At 51.8% G+C, this 19,800-nt stretch overlaps 3 protein-coding genes across 3 annotated transcripts in view; 1 reads left to right on the forward strand and 2 right to left on the reverse strand.

Moving 5' to 3' along the window:
• Positions 1–96: 96 nt before the first annotated feature.
• Positions 97–7,007, reverse strand: CSUI_002903 (14-3-3 superfamily protein). The gene is made up of 5 exons (XM_068063102.1): positions 4,715–7,007; positions 3,687–3,845; positions 2,713–2,965; positions 1,816–2,042; positions 97–1,431 (listed from the first exon to the last, which is right to left on the reverse strand). Exons 1-5 carry the CDS (start codon positions 5,307–5,309, stop codon positions 1,166–1,168), a joined length of 1,500 nt encoding a protein of 499 aa, XP_067924920.1. The 5' UTR covers positions 5,310–7,007; the 3' UTR covers positions 97–1,165.
• Positions 7,008–8,129: 1,122 nt separating this feature from the next.
• CSUI_002904 (uncharacterized protein) lies at positions 8,130–10,684 on the reverse strand. The gene is made up of 2 exons (XM_068063103.1): positions 9,410–10,684; positions 8,130–8,463 (listed from the first exon to the last, which is right to left on the reverse strand). The coding sequence occupies exon 1, from the start codon at positions 9,924–9,926 to the stop codon at positions 9,540–9,542; it is 387 nt and encodes a 128-aa protein (XP_067924921.1). The 5' UTR covers positions 9,927–10,684; the 3' UTR covers positions 8,130–8,463; positions 9,410–9,539.
• A 463-nt stretch (positions 10,685–11,147) lies between these two features.
• Positions 11,148–19,800, forward strand: part of CSUI_002905 (collagen alpha-1 related protein) — a 13,744-nt gene continuing 5,091 nt past the window's right edge. The window contains exons 1-8 of the mRNA XM_068063104.1: positions 11,148–11,189; positions 12,065–12,612; positions 13,287–13,629; positions 14,020–14,202; positions 14,564–14,731; positions 15,267–17,168; positions 17,356–17,540; positions 18,041–19,646. Coding sequence (XP_067924922.1) covers positions 12,472–12,612; positions 13,287–13,629; positions 14,020–14,202; positions 14,564–14,731; positions 15,267–17,168; positions 17,356–17,540; positions 18,041–19,646 — 4,528 coding nt within the window. The 5' untranslated portion in view covers positions 11,148–11,189; positions 12,065–12,471. The remainder of the gene's footprint in view (positions 11,190–12,064; positions 12,613–13,286; positions 13,630–14,019; positions 14,203–14,563; positions 14,732–15,266; positions 17,169–17,355; positions 17,541–18,040; positions 19,647–19,800) is intronic.

Here is a 19,800-nt window from a genome sequence, read left to right on the forward strand (position 1 = left end):
GTGCCAAGACAAGCTAACTGGAAAGAAAGATAGAAATATGTTCGGTCTCAGCTTCCTTCTCAGGACAAAACAAGACTGTGACGATGGGATGGGACCTTGTTTCACGAAAGGCTTTGCTTTTGAAAAGAGAGTTAGTTTGAAGAGAGACAAGTACAGCGAACGCGTTCTTGGTTGACAAGCCCTTGTGACTACAGAGATGCACTGAATGACGACGGAAGAGAATAAAATCTTCTTGAGATCTCATCACTCAAAAAAACATCACTGCTGTTTATCCAAGTGTATATACACACCCCCAGAGTGAGGAAAAGCGCGTAGCTCAGTTTCCCTTCGTCTCTGCTTTCTAACGGACATGCAGTCGCCATACAAACACAACTTCGCGTTCACACTCAGAAATACACGAATATATATGTATATATAGATATATATGCAGCTATGTGCACATATATAACTGAACAAAGGAAGGGCGTGTGAAGATGAAGACGTGTCAAATACGCGTATAGGATTGAAAAATGTGTAACTCATACAGCTAAGCATGTGTGTAGATGTATACACAGTTATTGGGTGAGCTATGCTCTTGAAGTACGCCTGCAAAACAGAAAGCGTTCTTCTTCTTCCCCCCTTGTTGTTTTTTGACAAGATTCTATACGAGGCAATTTCAAAGCCAACAGATATCAACGAGAGACAGAGAGGAGGGAGCAGCTGCAAACTGCTCGAAATAAAGTCAGATTACACAGCGCGGTGGAAAGCACAAGCGAACGACCACACACCTGTAATGATCGGCTGATCACATCATTTTCTTATCACATATCATCCGCCTTCATCTGAAAAGTACACACCAAAGATCTCCTTTCTGGACTGCATTGAACGAAGCTCAGGAGAGAAGAAGCTTGAATCGATATCAATAGGTACGTACACAAATACATCGGTGCCCTGTGTAGACACGGCGATGTGGATCTATGTATACACACATAGCTATGAACTAGAGGTTTATGCATCATTGTATCTCTCTCAGTCTATTCCATCTACATACAGGGGTATGTCACAGGTTCACGAAACGCCCTCGCTGATGAGCAGTAAGCAGGAGCGTCCAGGTAGGACGAAAAGATCCCTGCTATGCAATAACTACTAGCTGCGATCATCGCTGTTGGAGCAAAGAGCGCGAGAACTAAGAGCTTGCGCCCCACCAATCAAAGACCGCATCCTTTGACGTTTCTTGACTCCATCGCCAGATATTCTTCATGAGAGTATCCAAAGCTTCAGCAACTTGGGTATATTGATCTTCTGGTACTGAATCGAGACTATCAATACCTTCCTGAAGAGTCTTCCTGGCTGATTCAAGTGCTTCTTTCCTCTTCTCAAGATTGTAATAAAGAAAATTACACCAACTAATCAGAGTCTCCAACCGTAACATATAGCAGGCTCGCACTTCACCTGAGGGAAAAGGACAGAAAAAACGAACAAACTTCCGGGATGACATGTGGAGATATGTACGGTGGATGTTCATGTTTCTGCATGTATGCACATGCGTGTGGTACTGAGAGCTGTATGGCGTATAATCTACATGTATGTCTATGCATGTGGTATCTGAATTGAGCCTTCAAAAGGCAACCTCGAGTGACAGAAGATCTAATTGCTCTTACCATCATACGCACATCTACACATATGTATTTGAGATAGGTAATCTAACTAGCCTCGAAGACCTTCTCTACAGCTGCTCTACGGCTACTACTACTACTACTGCTACTGCAACCTGCAGTCAAACAGTAGTAAAGGCATCCTTCCTCACAGTAGGAAAGGTGCTTTTCGTCTGCTTACTTTCGTCAGCAAGTTCAACAGCTCTTTTGTAATTGAACTCTGCCAGTTCAAGGCACTGGTACTGCGGAATAGAATCAGTGAATTGTGTAGCTTGACGAAACGCGGCTGCAATCGTCTTATATGAGAAGACTCGATTGGCTGAAGAAGACGTATGAGGAAGGATGAGATGCGTCACCGCCCATATCACCGCGTAACAATGACGAATAATCTCCACCTTCAACTTCCCTCTGAAAAACAAACAACCCGCACAGACACCGGACCTATGTATCAATAAGAGAATGAGTGTATCTGTGGTATGTACGCACACATATATGCAGGTATACGGCAGGTTGCTACATATATATATCTATTCGTATGCATACATCAAGACAAAGAGAAAGAGACTGAGGGGAGAAGTCAGCTCTCTCTTGAAGAGAAAAACGACAAATGAAGAAGGCAAGAAAGGAGGATCCATAGGGGGCTCTCCTACCGAAAATGTACTAACCTCCGCTAGCGAGAAAAGAGAGAGCAGGCATCACGCCCCTACCACGGAAGTCAACGCGATGAAACAAAACAGCAGGAGAGAAGGGAACAGAGGTCCCCCCGCCTTCTATGGTAGTAGATTGACGCAGGCAAAGAAGGGATAGATAGATAGATAGATTAAAGATAGATAGATAGATAGCCGTCTAACAAAATACAGGAAGACCAAAGCACCGAACGGACACATATCTATCTGTGTCTATACAGGTAGAACGCGCCGTGACTCACTGAATAAAATGACAACAGAAACAAAGATCTAGACCTAAGATTCATAGAGACCTCGCGTGACAGAAACCTCACAGGCGCAGATACTAAGACGACATAGAGAAGCCATCAACATAAAGAAAATAATAGTGACAGGCAAAGTCTTTCGCTCACTTGTAATGAGTGAGCTCTGCTAGCTGACAAGCCTTCTTATTGTTACTGCTACTAGTGATACTTCCGTTGTTCGCGTTAGCAGTAGTAGTAGAAGTAAGCGCATGATGGTGATGGTGATGATGGCTGGAACCACTCGAAATCTCCAAAGCTTTCTCAAGAGCTAAGGCTTGTTTCCACGTATTTCGACTCTGCTGAAGACGACGGTGAAAAGTTCTCTGGATACACACGCGTTCATCTTGCGTCATTTCTTGCTCTGTTAGGACGGAAGAAAGAAAGAAAGGAAAGGTAACCCAAGAAGAAATATATATGTGAGACACGCCTTGGTACATGATAAAGAGGTGAAGAGAACTGAGTAGTATGATGGATGTACCAAACAAGAAGAAAGAGATATATATACATGAATCTCCACTATCTGAAGTACTCACAGGGATATTCCTTTAGGACCCAACTTCTTGCAGAAAGCCGCAGTTAGTGAAACTAGTGATGGAGTCCCAAGGTCAATGGGTAGAGACTCTGATCCTTCTTTCAGGATGAGAGAGAGTATAGAGAAGATACAAAAAAAAGACGTATACGGCTACAGGTGGGTAGTAGACACTCATCATCAAGTGGGTGAGGATCAACATGCACATGCAGGAACTGAGGAAAACAACAGAAGAACAGACTACTTGATCCGATATAATACGTCACTGTATGAGAGCTTCCCAAACCAATCTATGAAGAGAGAAGGGAAGTACAATCTAAAGAAAGCGAAGAACCATCGGCAGCGGAAGAACGTAACATGATAGAAGGACATAAAGCTTCCGACATTTGCATACTTACACATATGTATGTATATACATGTTTTTAGACAAACATCTCTACACATCTATAATTTGGTGTCTATTTCACAAATACATCGATACTACGTATGCGAACCTCCTCCTTGCTTCATGTCCTTCTTCACCTCCATCCATCCGGTCGGTGGAGGAACTTACGTCGTGAAGCCATACAGACAAGGAGCTGGACTACATACACATCTGCTTCCTCGAATCGACGACAGGCTTCAGCCATGGATGCTAAGAAGAGTAAAGTACGAGCTTCTGAGGGTCGCGGACTTCTCATTGCAGCGAAGATACTCCTCCAGCGGCTCGCGTCTGGTTGAATACAGAAGAAATGTATTCCCGCGCCCGGAGAAGTGGTTTGGAGAAAGACAGGAATCAACGTTATCCAGACAGAAGAGAGAATGGACGTTACACCAGTGCTGACGTGTTCTGAGATGAGCTTTTCAGTTTCTCTACAGAGAGGTACAGGACTACTAGAAGAAGAGGAAAAGAAAGAGTTACTGTAGATGAAAGGGGGAGGTAGATGTGCATACAGGCAAGAAAGATGCCGTCTGAAGATGCTAACAGTAGTTTCCGAATATGAACGAATCCATGAAAAAGACACGGAGAGAGAGAGGAATAAGCACTACTTCTGTTTTCTTTGTAAGCGCAGTGAAAGGAAAAAGCAATCATCGCTCTCATCATCCAGGACAGAGAGATGATGCAGATAGAATGTTTTTCTCCAGAGCCCTTCATCTAGGACAGAGAGATGATGCAGATAGAATGTTTTTCTCCAGAGCCCTTCATCCCCCCTAGAGCGCGACTGATAAGTGACACACGGAGGTATGTACACCCGAAAAAAAACGTTCACCCTCTTATCAGTATAGTACTCAGATGTGGTCAGACGGATACGTCCATCCATACATATATCTAGGTTGGCAAGCTCGCTACACCCCCTTCTATATGAATGCATATACACACTAGTATGTAGGTCGAGAGAATCTCGGGCCCCTGTGTATGGATTGACGGTGATATTACACGGATAACGGGGGCGCGTCAAGGTAGCACGCGCCATCATAGACTGAAGAATAACGTAGATACATGGAAAGGATGCGTCCGTCGTATCCTATGCAACACTTATACATCACGAATCTTTCGTCTTTCGTGCACACGGGTACCATCGCCCTGTATATACACCATACCTGTAGCACGCCTTTGCGCGTCAAAAGGTAGATTGAAGACGGACATAGCTACTGTCGATTGAGCTTGTGAAGAGTCTTCTTTCCCTCTGATCTGTTTGAGACTTCGGGAGGCGTAGATCTGAAGAGTGTTCTCAAGAAACTTTTCAAAAGCAATGACGCTGCTTAGACGTACACCTGAGACAAGAGCGATTTCTTCTTCTTTATCCAGACTCTCTTGCTGGTCAGTAAAGCTGGTCTTTCGGCCCGCTTTCCTCCCTTCATGACTATCCAGTTGAACTTTACCAGACCTAACCGATTTCATCATACGTAAAGCAGCTTCACGTATACCCTTATTTCCTACATGCTTAAGCACAGGTGATGACGGGGAGACAACTACAGCTCCTGTCGCAGTTCCGGCAGGTAATCTGACTACACCGCCTCTTTCTCCTCCTCCTCCTCTCTCTCCCCCCCCTTGGGTGGTGAAGCTTGTAGATGGCACATGAGGAAGGAGGCCCGGCGCCGTTGACGGTGAAGATACGACGACTAGTGGATTTCCTCCTCCTCCCGCAGGAGTCTTGATGGAAGGCAGATATGAAGACGATATATCACTATTCATGTTTCTGGCGAATATTGTGAGAGTAGAAATATCTCTGTCTTGGTTCTTCTCTTCCCTTCTTCCCTTTCGGATCCCGGGTACCACATAGAAGATGCTGATTCCTGTAGCACTAATAGTAACGAGGATTAGTGTCAATGTCGGCCTCTCCAAAGCTTTGCAATTACACGGAAAAAAACTCCTCCGCAACAAAACACTTTTCCCCACAAAGAAAGACGTCTTCCTACCTCCCTTGTCAGTCGCTTTCCGTGGTTCTTGTTGCCGTAAACGATAGATAGAAAGACTAGAACAAACGCCGGCTTAATGTCTTCCGTCTCCTCCTCGTAAAACAACCGGCTGTATACAGCGAGACGCGTGATGGACGGCAGGACGCACGCAGGGGAGTCAATGTGTGTCCGAGTGATGAAGGAGTGGAAAAGAGGTGCGTCGGGAGGAGGGAGAGAGAAGGCAGTGCCAGAACAGACGAGGTGACTTAACACAGACCACAAGGCAGAAGAGAAGAAAAAAAGAAGCCCTTTGTTCTCACAAGACTTCCTCGAGACATGAAAAAGCTCTCTTCCACCTCTTCCTGTCCTACTGTAGTACATCACGAGTTATCAATAGCTCAATTGCACCATACCCCCTCCACTGGCGCGTCTGCGAAAATGCTTCGTCGGAAGCAGTCCTGAAAGTACGGGCGTCTTGTTTTGTCGTCAGGGCGCTATCACTTCCCTAGTCACGATGGAGCAGAAGTGAAACCTCCGACACAACTGTCCCTAGCCCTCCCTCCGGAGACCTCAAGACAACAGAACAAGAATAGGAGGGCGTTTGCTCCATCTTTCCATTTCATCGGAAACAAGAGAAAGAGAAGCCGGTGATTCACTGGTGCCACTCTACGTGTCTGTCTCTTTCGTGTTTCCGAATGCCGCTTTGAGAACGTGTGGAGCGGAAAAAGTGCAGGACGACGAGTAGACGACAGCAGGAGAAAGCTCGGACAGAAACTCCCTTTTTTCTTGCTCAACGAGAAGATCGAGAGAATGGCCAATCGAGACGTCGGGACGGCGATGAAGAAAGCCTTCTCGGGGTGTCCGGCGCTGTTGAAAATGTTGAGGCGAAAGAAAGAGATCAAAATCCAGCAATAGAAACAAGATACATCAGTACAACTCTTACTTAAGAGATGAGCAGAATTAAACATCCAGTTGCTGACGGAATGAGTCGTGTAGTCGTACAATCGAGACCAAGAAGAGGTCGGAGAGCCGCGTTGTTTTCCCAGGCGTGTAATACGACACGAAAAGTGGGGACATTCGCCTTGAGAGGTCCCCTGAACAGAAGCGGAGACAAACAGAGGTGGAAAGTAAAGTTCCTCGAGAAAAAAAGAGGAATCCTGCGAAACCACCCCCCTTCTTCTTTGAGCAGCTAGTAGTAGGAGTGGCCAGCAGTGCTGCCAGCGATGGCTTAGAAGCGAGATGGGAGAAACGGGCAGCTGGTGACTAACAAGGGCGCCGCTAGCAGGACAAAGACGGGGTAAAGAGCAATAGCAAACTGAGTACTAGAAGATATGTTCTCATGACGCAACACTAGAAACGAACAGCAAGAATGATCAGCCAGCGTGAGTCGCTAGTTGGATGCACAGCAGTCCCCCGAGATCGATGGTGAGATCTTCAGTTGTCTCCTCTGCCCGTTAGCTTCTTCCTGTAAGGGAACCATCAATCCTCATCACATAGGAGAACTAGAAAAGTGCGCCCCTGCAGCTTGGGCTGGTCGCATGTCAGTTTAGCTTCCACATAGCCGGGAAAAGTGTGGGGAAGACAGAGTTCTCCTCACAGTTGTTCTCTGCTACTTGTTTGAAGACTGGCAACTGCTGGAGTCGTGGAGCTCTGGGTCATGAAGACCAGAAAGAAATCAAATGCTCTGTTTCACCTAGACTTGTGGTGATGAGTTATTCGTGTAGTAGACTCAACGGCCTAACAATGAGGAGTCTGTAATTCTGGGACGCTAGTAAGTGGTAATTGCTAATGGGACATGCCGTTTTGGGCAGAGCGGTAGCGAAGTGCTTTCTACTCGAGGCGAAAGTCGCACAGAGGTCAGCCAAAGAAATTCAATGGTTTTGACGTGTAGAGCAAGTAAAGGCAAGCCTCCACATACCGAGGGCTTTCGTCCGCCCGTTTGTTTACAAGGCCATTCTTGAGCAGGTAGACTTTTGATCAGCAAGTGGTTTCGTGTGTGCCAGCTAACACCTCCATTCGTGTGAGGATAGTGTAGTACGCGAATGCGGGCCCTGTCCGCGGAACAGTAAGGAACCATTTGCAGGTCCGGCTCTTCTTTTCACCGGGAATACTACTGTCATCATGGCTTGAACCTGTCGAAAGAACCACTTCGTGCAGTAAAATTTCTCCTGAGGATTCCTCGACGGTGGCAGTCCGCTTGGCATGAGTGGAATGCGCAGTCGGTCTTCTGCCTACTACCGCCCCAGGAGTTTCTGAGAGGTGTCTGATAGTGCGAGCATCCAGATCAAACGCAGTCTCTTCAGCGGAAAAGTGAGGGGTCTGTTGCTAGGGCACTTGCTGGTCGGTCTGAGTTCCGGGTCTATAGTGCCGTGTGCTGAATCGGCTGGGGGTCTCTCCCTGATGCCATCTCGCCGCCAATGGAATTATCTCTCTTACAGTACTGCATGCCGTGATTGGCGATCTGGATAGCCTGTTCTAACGGTTATAAGCTTCTACTTGTCTTGCCTGTTGCATCGCACCTCTGATCTCCAGTGGTATGACCAACCTGTCGAGCAGTTCGTTCAACCACGAGAATAGCTCACTATGGGGTGGCGAAGCATTCAAAGAATCCTAACAACTCTTAACAGAAAGTCCAAGATAAGGATTGGCATCACTAACAAGTAAGACACGAGGCCAATATGAAGCGTCAGAGGCCAGTGCACAGTCTACAGCAGAAACGCCAACAGGAATAAACGGATCAGACCTACAAGAACACAAACGCAAGAACAAGCAAAGCATAGAAGAAGCACAGCCTTTATCCGACTTGATGTCAAAATCCCCAGGAGAGCTGATCTGGCCCAGTATCTACAAGAGTAGAAAACAGCCGTAGCGTTCACTGGCGACAAGTAGCCCTCTGCCACCAAAAGAGCTGTTGTTCCCCCTTAGCACGCCCCGGTGCACCACCGAAAAACCTGCAAGGACCAGTGATCGAAGGACCGTGGAAGGGACAGCAGTTAAGCCAGACTCGCGCGTTTCTCACAACCACACTTCAGCCCAGCCAGCAACGTCGTTTTCTTAACAAACCGACCAGCCGGCGAGAGTCATTTTGAAGATATCAGAAGACAAAAAACAGATCGGTTAACAATGCTGCTTCATAGGAGCCAAAGTAGCAGTAATTTTTGAGCCGGCGGCCATCGGCGGAGGTATCAGTTTCTTGAAGCTCTGTAGAGAGAGTATTTATACAGATACTGCTTTGTGTGTACTTGGAGTGACAGCGCATTGTGAATTGTACACGTTGAGACAGTTCACTGAGCAGACAATGGGGGGGACACGTCATAGTGTAATCTAACTGATATTGCATGTCAACGGCTGCGGTAGTGCTGATATTGAAACGACTCGCCTACTCTGCCTTGCGTACTATATCGTCACCAACTCAGACGCTTTTACTCAGAGAAGTAAGTCAAGGTGGCTCCTCTCTGTCGTACTGTCTACCTCCGGATCACCCCCAACTCCATGGTTGTGTAACTATTGCAAGACCCCGCCTATGCAGTTCCTTCCCCCAGTCCATTTTGAGCCCGGAGGAAGTTTGTTTCTGCTCCCGTGAGCACTGAGCGATTTTTTGCTGGTCTCCGTGTTTGTCTAACCTCTCTCGCTTCCGCAACGATGCGAAGCTTTCTGAAAGTGTCCGAACGCCGCGCATTCTGTGCCTCTGGGCACCGTGTCGAAGCCCGTTTTCTCCACTTTCGGTTCTCGGCTACCCTTGCTGACACTAACCCAGGACTGCGCCGGGCTGCAGCCGTACCAGCTTTTGTCTGCCACCTTTATGCCCTAATTCCGTGTGTGTGGCTACTTCGGGTGCTCCTCAACAGGCCACTTGCGAACTCTCGTGCTTTTGTCTTGGTAAAGGGGACAACTTACATGGCCTTCCTCCGTTGTTGTCGATGGGGTTCTGATTAGTTGCCTACAGTGAGCGGTTCAGGAGTAGTCTGCTACCCCGCTCAGCACGTGCCGAAGTGACTCCAAACCTCCGCTCTCCAGTCCAAACGAACTAGGGAGTCGTCAGTGTAGACGACCACACGTTGGTCAACGGGAGGTTCAGGCTCGCTTCAAGGCGTAGTGCAGTAAAGAAGAAAACAGCTATCTGCATGCGATGGCCTTCCCCCGTGACTCCACGCTTCGCTTTGCACTCTAGTGCTGTTACCTCCTTTCTTCCTTGAAGACGATCGGAGGGTGGCCCCCCTCGTGCGGAGGTATTTGCATCGAACGACGCCGTATCAGCCGTTTGCTCTGTGGCTGCTAATACTGCGTAGCCATGCGTGCAACCATGCGTATGGGCGACAGTCCTGGAAGTCACGCACATCAGAACAACTATGAAGTCTCGAAAACGATGCACCTTACGGGATTGTAGCAGTCCGCCTGAGTCCCGCTGAGGCATGAAAGTGCCAGACTAAGCCACGACGGGTGGTGTCGCAAGACCGGCTCGCTTTCACAGACGAGAAACAAGTTACTAACAGCGGCAGAAGTGGTTAGAATAGGGAAGATGTCTGGACATTAGATTCGGCTGCTGTTAGTAACAGGCTACTTCGAGTAGCGGTGCCGCCCCTCGCGCCGGCGCGAGTGACCCCAACCCACTTCCGACCTGGCCCAACCGCAGCGGATACTAGAGCGACCGCTTCCGTCACGATGGACAGCACGTTGCGAACGGAAACAGTTAGATCGAGGGGGCTCGCCACAAGTTTGTTCGTGCTGAACTTCCGCACGAAAGGGGGAATCCGGCCCGACAAGAGAAGCGGCCAGAATAGCGTGTGACAGTTTCGCCGAAAACACGGCAGCTCAGCTTAGCGTGACAGTGCCAGAATGGCAAGAAAGGAGCAACACGATTCGCTAGGGCTGAAATATATCCTTCCCGATGCGCACGTTCTCTGCTTAACTGCTGGTAGGTGAAGCAGCTAAGTGAGCGCCGGGGGACTTAGGGAACGAGAAATTCACTCCGAAAGTGGAGAGCCGACGGAGGGCCCAGCATTGTTTGACGGAGGCAGGTGAACGATACGCTCAGATGTCAGAGTCGATAAAACCCATCATCACCGCTGATTAAAACCGTGAAACCGCGGTTGCGGCATGCGACCCCGAGCCAGACCAGAGAAAAAAGAAGTCATTCCCGTTAGCGGTCTAAACGTGTTTCTTTTTTAGAAGTCTGCAAAGGCGTAGAGGACCAAGGCGTGCCCGCATGCTCAGTGGGAGTGACCATTACGTACGACTGGATGTCGTTGTTGTTCACGTGCTTCCAGTGGAGAACCAAATGGTGACGCTGTCCGAGTTCTCGACTACACATTGTTGTTAACTGGAGCTTAGTAACACTCGCGACCGTAGAAAAGCATGCCCCAAGCGCACCTCAGACCCCACCCCCACCGCTCCCTCCCGTTCCCCTCTGCGGCTCTAAATCTCATACAATCGTATGCCTAAGCAGCATGAGCAAGCAAGCCCCCATCCCTTAGCTGCTGCGATCGAAAAGGAGCAGGGAGCAGCTGAGGAATCAATCATCGGCTTGTATAAGAGGACTGCCGAGACCTCTTGGGGAGCGCCCCCACGCGGTTCTTGTGAAACGACCCGGTGTGATTCGGACCTGCGTCATTCGGGATTTTGAGCGGCGGGGGGAAGTCTACTCAGCAACAGAGGTCGCGATTCTGGAACGTGCCAGGCAAGTGGGACGGTCGAATATCTCCTGCTCACCTACCAGCAGGGCCTTCCGGTGTTTTGTCCATTCTTCTCTTCTCTCGGTACAGCCGCAGCTGTGTCTGGGGTAGCAGGCGCATTTCCGGTTTTGTGAGTCGCTTCTTCCTCTCTCCTCCACTGCTTGCGGGCGGCGGGCGTGGTATCGCGAGACGGAACTCTTTCCAGCGCGAGCACAGTGTAGGGCCTTCTCCGTTTCCTTGTTTTTTGGGGTCGTCGGCTGGCGAGCAGCCTTTCAGAGTCTAGACAAAACAGCGGCTCGTTCTACGAAGGAGCTGTTGCCGCCTGCGTTTCATGGAGGGAAGCTTCGAGTTTTACTCTCATAGCGGACAACGGGGCGCCTCCCGCTTTCAACCTGGATTTTCCCTGCGGTTCTCTGCACTCTTCGTCTGCTTCCTTTTCTGTTTTTTGCGTTCTTGTCGAACTTTTCGGGAAGACTGTTGCTCGGGGGACGGGAAGCTCCCAGCGGAGCGACGTGCGATAAGTACAGGGTGTTCCCGAGCATACGCTGGGTAGAGGCCGCGTGTGTATCAGTTTACTTTTGGTGGGCCGCAGTTGGATAGAGCTTCTGCATTCTTTCCCGTTGTTGTCGTCTGCTTAGTTCCATGCTACCGTGGTGGCAGATTTCTCGCCGCATCTCCTCAGCTGCCTGTGCGTGCCAGTACGACACGCAGACTGTTACCTATATGTCTCTTTCCCGACTTTGCGAGTCACCATCGCGGAGCGTACAGACCTTTCAGACCAAGCGTTCTCGTGCAATTCTACGGAGTCTCTTCTTTCCAGGCGTCTTAATATGGACTGCAAGGGGTTGACGTGAGGGTTTTGTCCTTGCTTTTTTTGCAGCCAAGTCGTGCGACCAGTCGTGACTGTTGAGTTGTTTCGGAACCGAAAGACAACGCTAGTGATGGTCTCTCTCCATCTCGACGGTTCCGTGTTAAGCATCGCAGTCAGGACGTCTTGTGCAGTGTCTTTTTTTTCCGAGGCGTGGTTGGGGGGTTTGTCGACGGGGTGCCGCCGGTTCAGCTGGTAAGCACTGGCATCTTTTTGCCGTCCTGTCGTCGTGCCGTTTCTGTCTTTCTCGTCCCGCTTTTATACTTGAGCCTTTTCTGGCTTACCCTCTGGAGAGGTCTTCTTCACAGTCTAAGCTTGTCTTACACCTTAGTTCATACCCTTCCTGGGGATACTGAGGCTGTCGCCAAAAGGCGTGGAGGACTTTTTCGTATCAGCATTTTCAACGACACAAATTCACCATGAACACCTTCGGCGGGGGCGGAGGGGGGATGGGGCCGACCGCCACACCAAGCCTTGGGCGAGGTCCCAAAGTCACTGCACCACGACCCGTCAAAATCGCTGCTGTCTCGCTCATCGATCTCAAGGAACAAGCTGCCAAGGTGAGAACTCCCAGGGACAGTGATCGAATGTTCCTGCTGTGCTGAGCGCGTCGTTGTGTTTCACGAGTGTTGGCGACTTTTTTGGGGCGTCTGTCAGAGAAGCGTACAGTTTCATGCGGCGGGACAGGATCGGAAAGGGAACCCCAGTGTAATTATTTCTTCGTATTGTCTGCGGGACAGCGTGCAGACTTCCACTTTCGGCCTTCTTCAATGTCCACGGGGCAGTGCTACATCTACGCGAGAGCAGCGGTTCTGCCGATTCCGGTGGAAGGTGTTCCGTTACGTGAATGCTCCTCTTGACGCAGACTGGGTGTTAGGAGGGAGACTCTTCAGGGCTGGCGCGGCGTTCTTGTTTTCTTCGGGATAAGGTATCGAGGCAGCATGTGCTTGTGGCCGGTATGTCTAGTGGTCTATCGATGGAGTGCAGCGTTCTTGTTTTCTTCGGGATAAGGTATCGAGGCAGCATGTGCTTGGGGCCGGTATGTCTAGTGGTTATCGATGGAGTGCTTGTGCCCTCCATACGTGTAAACGCGCAGTGGCCGGGCTTGCGCCGAGGTGATTCTAATTGGAGTGTTGTTCGCGAGACAGCGGTTCCTGCGCGTCCCTGTTTGTTCCCTCGCATGTATTTGTAGCCATGCCTTTGTTCTTCGATATCCATTTTCCATGGCTTACAGACGCCGACTCCTGCGCGCGGTTGGGCTGTAGTGCCGCAGCCTCCTGCCGCACCCTTGCCTGGGGTGGCGGATCTCGGAGTGTCATCGGCGCTTTTTCCTCCGGTTTCTGCGTCAAAACAGCAGCTGTTGACCTCGTCTCAGAACGGTGGAAAGAGCGCGGTTGGCGGAGCAGGCTCTGGCCAGACCGGCGGAAGTGGGGGCAGGCCTGCGTCGCGAGACGGGAAGGATGGAAGAGACAAAGCCCCGGCAGTTAGTCAGAATGAGAAAAAGGAGGATATTCAGAGCGATGGGAATGTCAGCCAGGGTAACGAGAGGAAAGGTCAGGAGGGAAGCGCAGATGGGGGTAAGCATGGACTCAGTTGGCAGGGACTCTCTTTCTCGACTAGAGTCTGATTTCCGGTTGAAAGGTTAAGCGTAGGTACGATTTTTCTGTGCAAATTGATGCGGTCGTTAGGATGGGTTCAACTCGTTGATTGGACAGTTGGTGCACGCTCTTGCAGTTTTGTGTCTCAGGACCGAAAGAAGGACTGCGAATATTGACAGCGCCGCTCTGGGTGTGTTCGACGAAGCGGATACGAACAACGAATAGTTCAAGGAACCGGTTTTTGCAGTCCTGTGAAGCCGGGATGCTGACTGTAAAAAGCAGATATACACCGGTTGTGAAGTGCGTTAGCCCAGCCCCCGGTGAGCCGAAAACACCAGCTCTTCTTTGATTCCCACGTGTCCTCTGCAGTTGCCGGCCGTGCGGGAAACAAGCCGTCAACAGTAGAGACGGATGGCGCGACGTTGGGTGGTTTCGCTCCCTCTCCGTCTGCCGCGTCTACGGGGGCTCCGCAAGGAGAGGAGGACAGCAAGGCAGTTGGAGCCGGGGCGGCGGGCATGTCATTGTCGAAACTGATCACGTCAACGAAAAAAGGTAGGCTCTTCCAGGCAACTGGTTTTCACTAGGTTCCACTAGTAGCACCGGGAGCTGCGGTTATTGTCACGGTGGACTGGTGCTCCCGGGGGAGTGACACTTGTAAGCTTCCCCTAGGTAGCGCGTGAGCGAGTTCCAAGTGTGGGTCGTGCTGTTCCAGGGTCGGGCAGCTCTTTGTCGCTTGTTCGTGGTTCGCTGTCCCTGTGTGCTTCGTAGCAGTATGGACACTTGGTTTCTGATCCTTAGAGCCCCCGTTAGGAAACTTGCCTGGGTAATTCTTCGGTTCTCACTCAGTGCGTGTCCTTAGAGTTGAGTAGTGATTACGCGTATCCATCGCTCTGATTCATGTTTCTTTTTGCAGTTGGGATAAGTGTCAGCGTCCGAGGTCGTGCTGTTAACACCGCCGCGGGAACTGTCAAGCCGTCCGGATCGGCCTGGAAGAGTGGTGTCTCTGGCGCGTCTACTTCAGCGCCATCAGCGAACGCATCGTCGTCGGCGCAGCCGACTTTCTTGAATGCAGGCAGTGCAAGTAGGTGCACTTGTGATGAGGAGTGCCTTTCTTGTTGTGTACTGCAACTTCAGAGAATCTCTTGGCGACTCTGACGAGCACGATGTGTCCGCATTGCCCACTGAGGCCGTGTATAAGCAGTCACCTAAGCACCCTTCCCTCGGTGTTAGGAATTCCCGTGGCACAGTAGCTCATCTGTCCTGTGTTTTGGACGGGGTCGCTTTCCTCCGTTGGGTCTCCTGGCACGCTTTAAGATCCCGGACTCTTCCTACTTCAAACAGATGTGCAAGCTTTTATGGTCCGCGGATCACCAAAAGCAGACTCAGGAAGAGCTCATAGCGGACATGACTTCGATTTTGAGAAGGCGCGACCATATACGCAAGAAGTGTTTTGATTCTTCGGGGTATTTCGGATGTTACAGCGGTGTGTTTCCACAGCTGACTTCTTGTCTGGCGTTTCGCGTCGTCTAGCATATTTTCTTGGCTGTGGTGCATGCTAGTCTTTGGCCGTTGGCGTTGGCCTCGTCATCGCGTCTTTTTTTCGTGTCCATTTGCAGCAAATGCGGTAACAGGTTCTGTAGATGAAGAAGCTTTCCCCGATTTAATGAAGAGCGCGGAGCAAGTCAAGCTGGAAGCGCAGAAAGAGAAAGACCGGCAAAAACGCGCGAAGGAGGCTCTTCGCCGCGTGGAACAGCAGAAAGCTGAGGGTGGAGGCCAAAGACGTTTAGGGCTGCAGGAGCTCTTTGAGTTGGGAGAGTCAGCGACTGCGGCCGATGGTACCGGAGCAACAGGCTCTGTTCCATCTCGGCCTGCAACTACGCAGCGCCGATGGGCGGACGAAGAGCCGGAAGAAGAGGAGGATTTCCTGCAGGGCAACGCAGGAGAGACTTCGGAGTTAGGAGGGTTTGGCCGCTCAGGTTTCTATGGAGGCTGTGGAGCGAGCCCACTTCCTCAATACGTCATGCCGGGCATGCAAGGCTCTTTGGTCGCGGGGTATCTCTCTTTTATGGCTGTAGGCCGACGGGATCCGCCGCCGGAACCACCCCAGGAGCCGTACCCGTACCATCACATGCGAGGAGATGGAGCTGCAGGGTCTCAACCGGCACCTCCGTCGGTTCCTCCTCCAGGCGGGGTACGTGGAGGTGCCTTCGGTCACACATTGCCAAGCTGGGCCGGTGCGGATTCAATGTATCAACAGAACACGCTTCTTCACGAACGCTCGTGGAGGCAAACAAGTGAACAAGCCCAGCAATCAGGCAACACCGCGTTCCAGAGACCGCAGCTCTTGCAGCGGAGAGGGGAAGGTCTGGTTAGTGCCCCTCCAAGGCCGTACTTGTTTGCTGGCGCGGGAGCAGATGGTGTAATGGAGATCGACATGGAGAAACAGAGAGAGTTGATGCGTGTCAAGGCTGAGCAAAAGAGACGCGAGGAGGAACAACGTGAACGAGAACAAAAGGAAAGGGCCATCAGGAAACTGCAGGAACTCGATGCGAGGCTTGCTAAGGAGCAAGGCACACCTGCACCTTCAGCGCCGGTGCCACCACCCGCTGATGTGCAGCATGCTGGTGCTAGTGTTTCAGACAGCGCGGGACGAGGGGAGAGTAAAAATGCAAGAGATCGAGGAAGGTCTGCAGTCATTATGGAAGAGGAGGACTGGAGGAGGCCAACGAATGGCGTCACCCCAGAGCGTCTGCCTAGAGCTAGTAGTGCGCAGCCGCGTACTGCAGTGGATCCCAACATGGGCGGCGGCTCTGTGGCTCGAGGGCAGTTTGCGGCCAATAACGGCGGCCAGCAGCAGAACCGCCCTCCGCCTCCTCCTCCTGCGGGTGGTCACGGTGGTAGCCGCGGTATTGACAGGCGTGGACCAGGGAACGCCAGCGCGGTTTCGAAGCAGGGTGCTTCCTTGTTGGGAGCAGGCAATGCACAGTCTGGCATTTTGCCTGGTCATTCGGTTCCAAACAATATTATCGAGCATGAAGGAACTGCACGGGGAGGAGGTTCGAGTTTGATTCATGGTGGTGCCCAGGCCCAACCGCCGCCGCCACCTAGCGAGTCACTTGAGACTTGGCGTACAGGGCGAGGGGACGCGGCACATCGAGGTCGAAGCGCTGCTGGGGGTGTGTCCTCGACGGCGACGCCATCGCCCACCGACGTGCAAGGCCTACCTCCCCTTATCAGAGGTGGTCGAGGCGGAAGCGTCAGACAGCAGCAACAGCATCAGCAGTCGCCGTTACTGTCTGGTCAGGCTGGGGGGGAGTCGAGTACTGGAGGAGAGAGTGCGGAGAGGCCGAGGTATCGTTTCGGTGCGCTGGTGAATAAGCATTTGGAAGAGAGACACAAAGAGGAAGAAGAACATTCACAGCAACCCTCTGGCAGACATCTGAGTACAAGGGTCTCTAACAGAAGCAGCCGAAGCCCAAGTGCGCATAAGCGAGGAGCCGAGGCCGTTCCTGCAATAGGTGAGATAAAAGCCATAACACGTTGGTGTGGTGGTACTGGTTTAGTGTCATCTGGTCATGTCGTCTTGCTTGCGTCAGCATTTGTTAGGCAGGGGACGACGGCCGTCTTGTGTGTCTGTATGTAGCATGCCGTTTTCGGCTGTTTCCAAGGCCTCACATGTCTTTATGCTTTCTGATTTACGTCCAGAAGGTACCTGGAGGCAGTCTCCCGGCCCGAGCTCATCGTCTAGCTCTGGAGCAGCAGCGGCATCAGGCCGGGCGGCTAGCGCTGGTCCTCCATCTGCAGAAGGACAGAGGCGAACGGAGGGCGAGGGCTCGCATCACAAACACGAGTCTGAAAAGCAACAAAGACCCAGCACTGCTACAGTGAGAGTGAGTTTCTTCACGGTTGGAGGCACCGACGAGTACGGAGGTTTCTCAATGTCGTCAGAAATTCTGCTGCGGTGATAGTGTGCTTATGACAAAGTTTACATTTCGATGGTCCATACGTTGGTCAGTATCACAGAATTCCCCCGTAGCAATTGAGTATGTCCATGCCGGCTGGGTGCGGTAGTACCTCCGTGAAGACTTGCTATAGTCGGTGGGTCGACATGTTATAGTCAGTGTGGGGGCAGCAAAGGCAGCTGCTGCTGTGCTCGTTCGCAGTTTCAAGGTAACCCCGCAACTGCGGGCCGGAGCGGTAGCTTGTAGTGCTTGGTAGGACAGAGATGACCTTAAGCTGGGGTGTCGAGGAGCGTCATCCGGGAAGAGGCATCCCAGGTATAAATCGAGGACGAGGCGTAGTTGCTGGCGCCTTACGGCTAGACAGGAGCTATGTAGCATGTCTGACTGTCATACGGATATGTCCGGATACTGCTGTCCGCTGCACTCAGACGATCTCACCTGCGCGCGATTCAGCCGAACAGGCCGGTGCGCAGAAGCCTCTCCCCCGTGGAATGCTTCCGTTGCCCAATCTCCGTGGAGGGAATTCAGGTTCAAGCCAACACGGTGGCCGAAGCTCACCTCTTCCGCAAGGGAGACACGGCCTAGGCAGCGCGTCGAACACTTCCGAGTCTACTGAAGGAAAAGGTAAAAGCAAGCATCCTCCACAAACGGGAGTTCACAGTGGCAATTGGCGAGCCTCTGGTAACACGAGCCTTGCCGTGACTGCCCAGGAGGAAGGAGGGGAAGGGGGCACAGCTGCTGTGGGGGCTTCTAAAGGACGCATCAACGGTGTCGAGGACGGAGCAGATCAGGGACCGCAGGCAAGTAGCAACAGCAATAGCAGTAGACGAGAGGGGGAAGATCACGGCGTTTCGAAGGGCGGACGGAGTCAGCAACCAGGACATTCAGGGGCAGATTCCGGGGATACAGCGCCACATCAGAGTCAGAATAGTGTACAGCGCCCTTCTAACACGTCAGCGCCACAGTCTCAGTTTCACACTATGTCAGGTGGATCAGCGCAAGCGGCGTCGCAGAAGCCCCCTTTGATAGCTGCTGCACCGCTGTTGCCGTATGGTCCGGGATCCCCAGAACTGAAGGGAAGTAATTATTCGCAGCAAATGGCAGGCGGGTCCGGAAGCAAGCAACAGAATCAGCAGCAAAGTGGTACACCCCATGGAACAGGTGCCACCGGCAAATCTGTCAAAGATCTCCATAAGAATGCGACTCTTTGGCAGTTATCAAGCGCGTCCTTCCCATCTGCTCCGGCCGCGCCCAAGTCAAATGAGAGCGGTGGAGCAGGACAGAGAGCGGGGTTGCTGAAGAAACCTGGGAGAGGAGAGGGTGGACAGCGAGGGGGAGGATCGTCAACACAGTCGAGTGGACCCATTCCGCGCCTAGGCAATGGGGGAGGTGGTGACTTGTCATTCAAAGCTCTTCTAGCTACCCGGCCAGCACCAGCGGTTTTAGTCGCGACGCATACCAAGGCTGATGAAGTACAAGGAGGCGCAAACAGCGGGGGAGGGAGTCAGCAGAGCGGTAGTGCCACTCCAGGTCAGAAAGATTCACATGGGTTATCCAGTGCGCCAGGGGGTCACGGACAGGCAAATGCGCAGCAGCCAGGCAGAGACAGGCCCACCAGTGACAACGCGAAAACGGGGGCGGGGGGGCGGCGAGGCCTGAATCAGCGCGGAAGAGGTGAAGGAGAAACGGCAAGCAGTGTAGGCAACGGGCATACGGAGAGCACTCGAGGCGGTCAGGATCAAAGGCATGACGGCTTGCGAGGGGAAAACATGCGTGCGGGGCACACGGGGGGTCAGCAGCAGCACGGAGAAGGAGAGTCGAAGGAAGGAAAGGATACAACGGGGAAGGGTCAAGGGCGGAAGGGTGGCAATGGTTCTCAAGGACAGCGGGCCTGGGCCACTGTTGAGAAGCCTCCGAAGAAAATTAGCGAGGACAACGATACATGGCCGCAATCAGAGTCGAACGCGGCAGACGGAAAAGGTAGCGGCGGTGCACAGCTGTCAAGTCGGAAGAACAACACAGGAACAGGCACTGGTGAGCAGGTTCCTCAGGGCTCTAGCAACCGGGATGACAGAGAAGCCGCGTTCAGATGGGGCGCAGGTTCAGCTGAGCCAGCTGGTCATGCTGCTGATGCAAGCGCAGTCGACAATGTAGCCGAAGACAAAGCATCGATCTCTGTGGCGGGTGA

This window comes from Cystoisospora suis (assembly GCF_002600585.1).
Source record: "Cystoisospora suis strain Wien I chromosome Unknown contig_1233, whole genome shotgun sequence".
In the NCBI taxonomy this organism is placed as follows: domain Eukaryota; phylum Apicomplexa; class Conoidasida; order Eucoccidiorida; family Sarcocystidae; genus Cystoisospora; species Cystoisospora suis.

Excerpts from the sequence above, each read along its gene's own strand:
- CSUI_002903 (XM_068063102.1), bottom strand. The coding sequence starts at position 5,309 with ATGAATAGTGATATATCGTCTTCATATCTGCCTTCCATCAAGACTCCT. Across the intron at positions 3,846-4,714 it reads CGCGCAAAGGCGTGCTACAG|ACGCGAGCCGCTGGAGGAGT; the intron begins GTATGGTGTATA and ends GTATTCAACCAG. Across the intron at positions 2,043-2,712 it reads GCAGAGCTCACTCATTACAA|AGGGAAGTTGAAGGTGGAGA; the intron begins GTGAGCGAAAGA and ends TTTGTTTTTCAG.
- CSUI_002904 (XM_068063103.1), bottom strand. The coding sequence starts at position 9,926 with ATGCCTCAGCGGGACTCAGGCGGACTGCTACAATCCCGTAAGGTGCAT.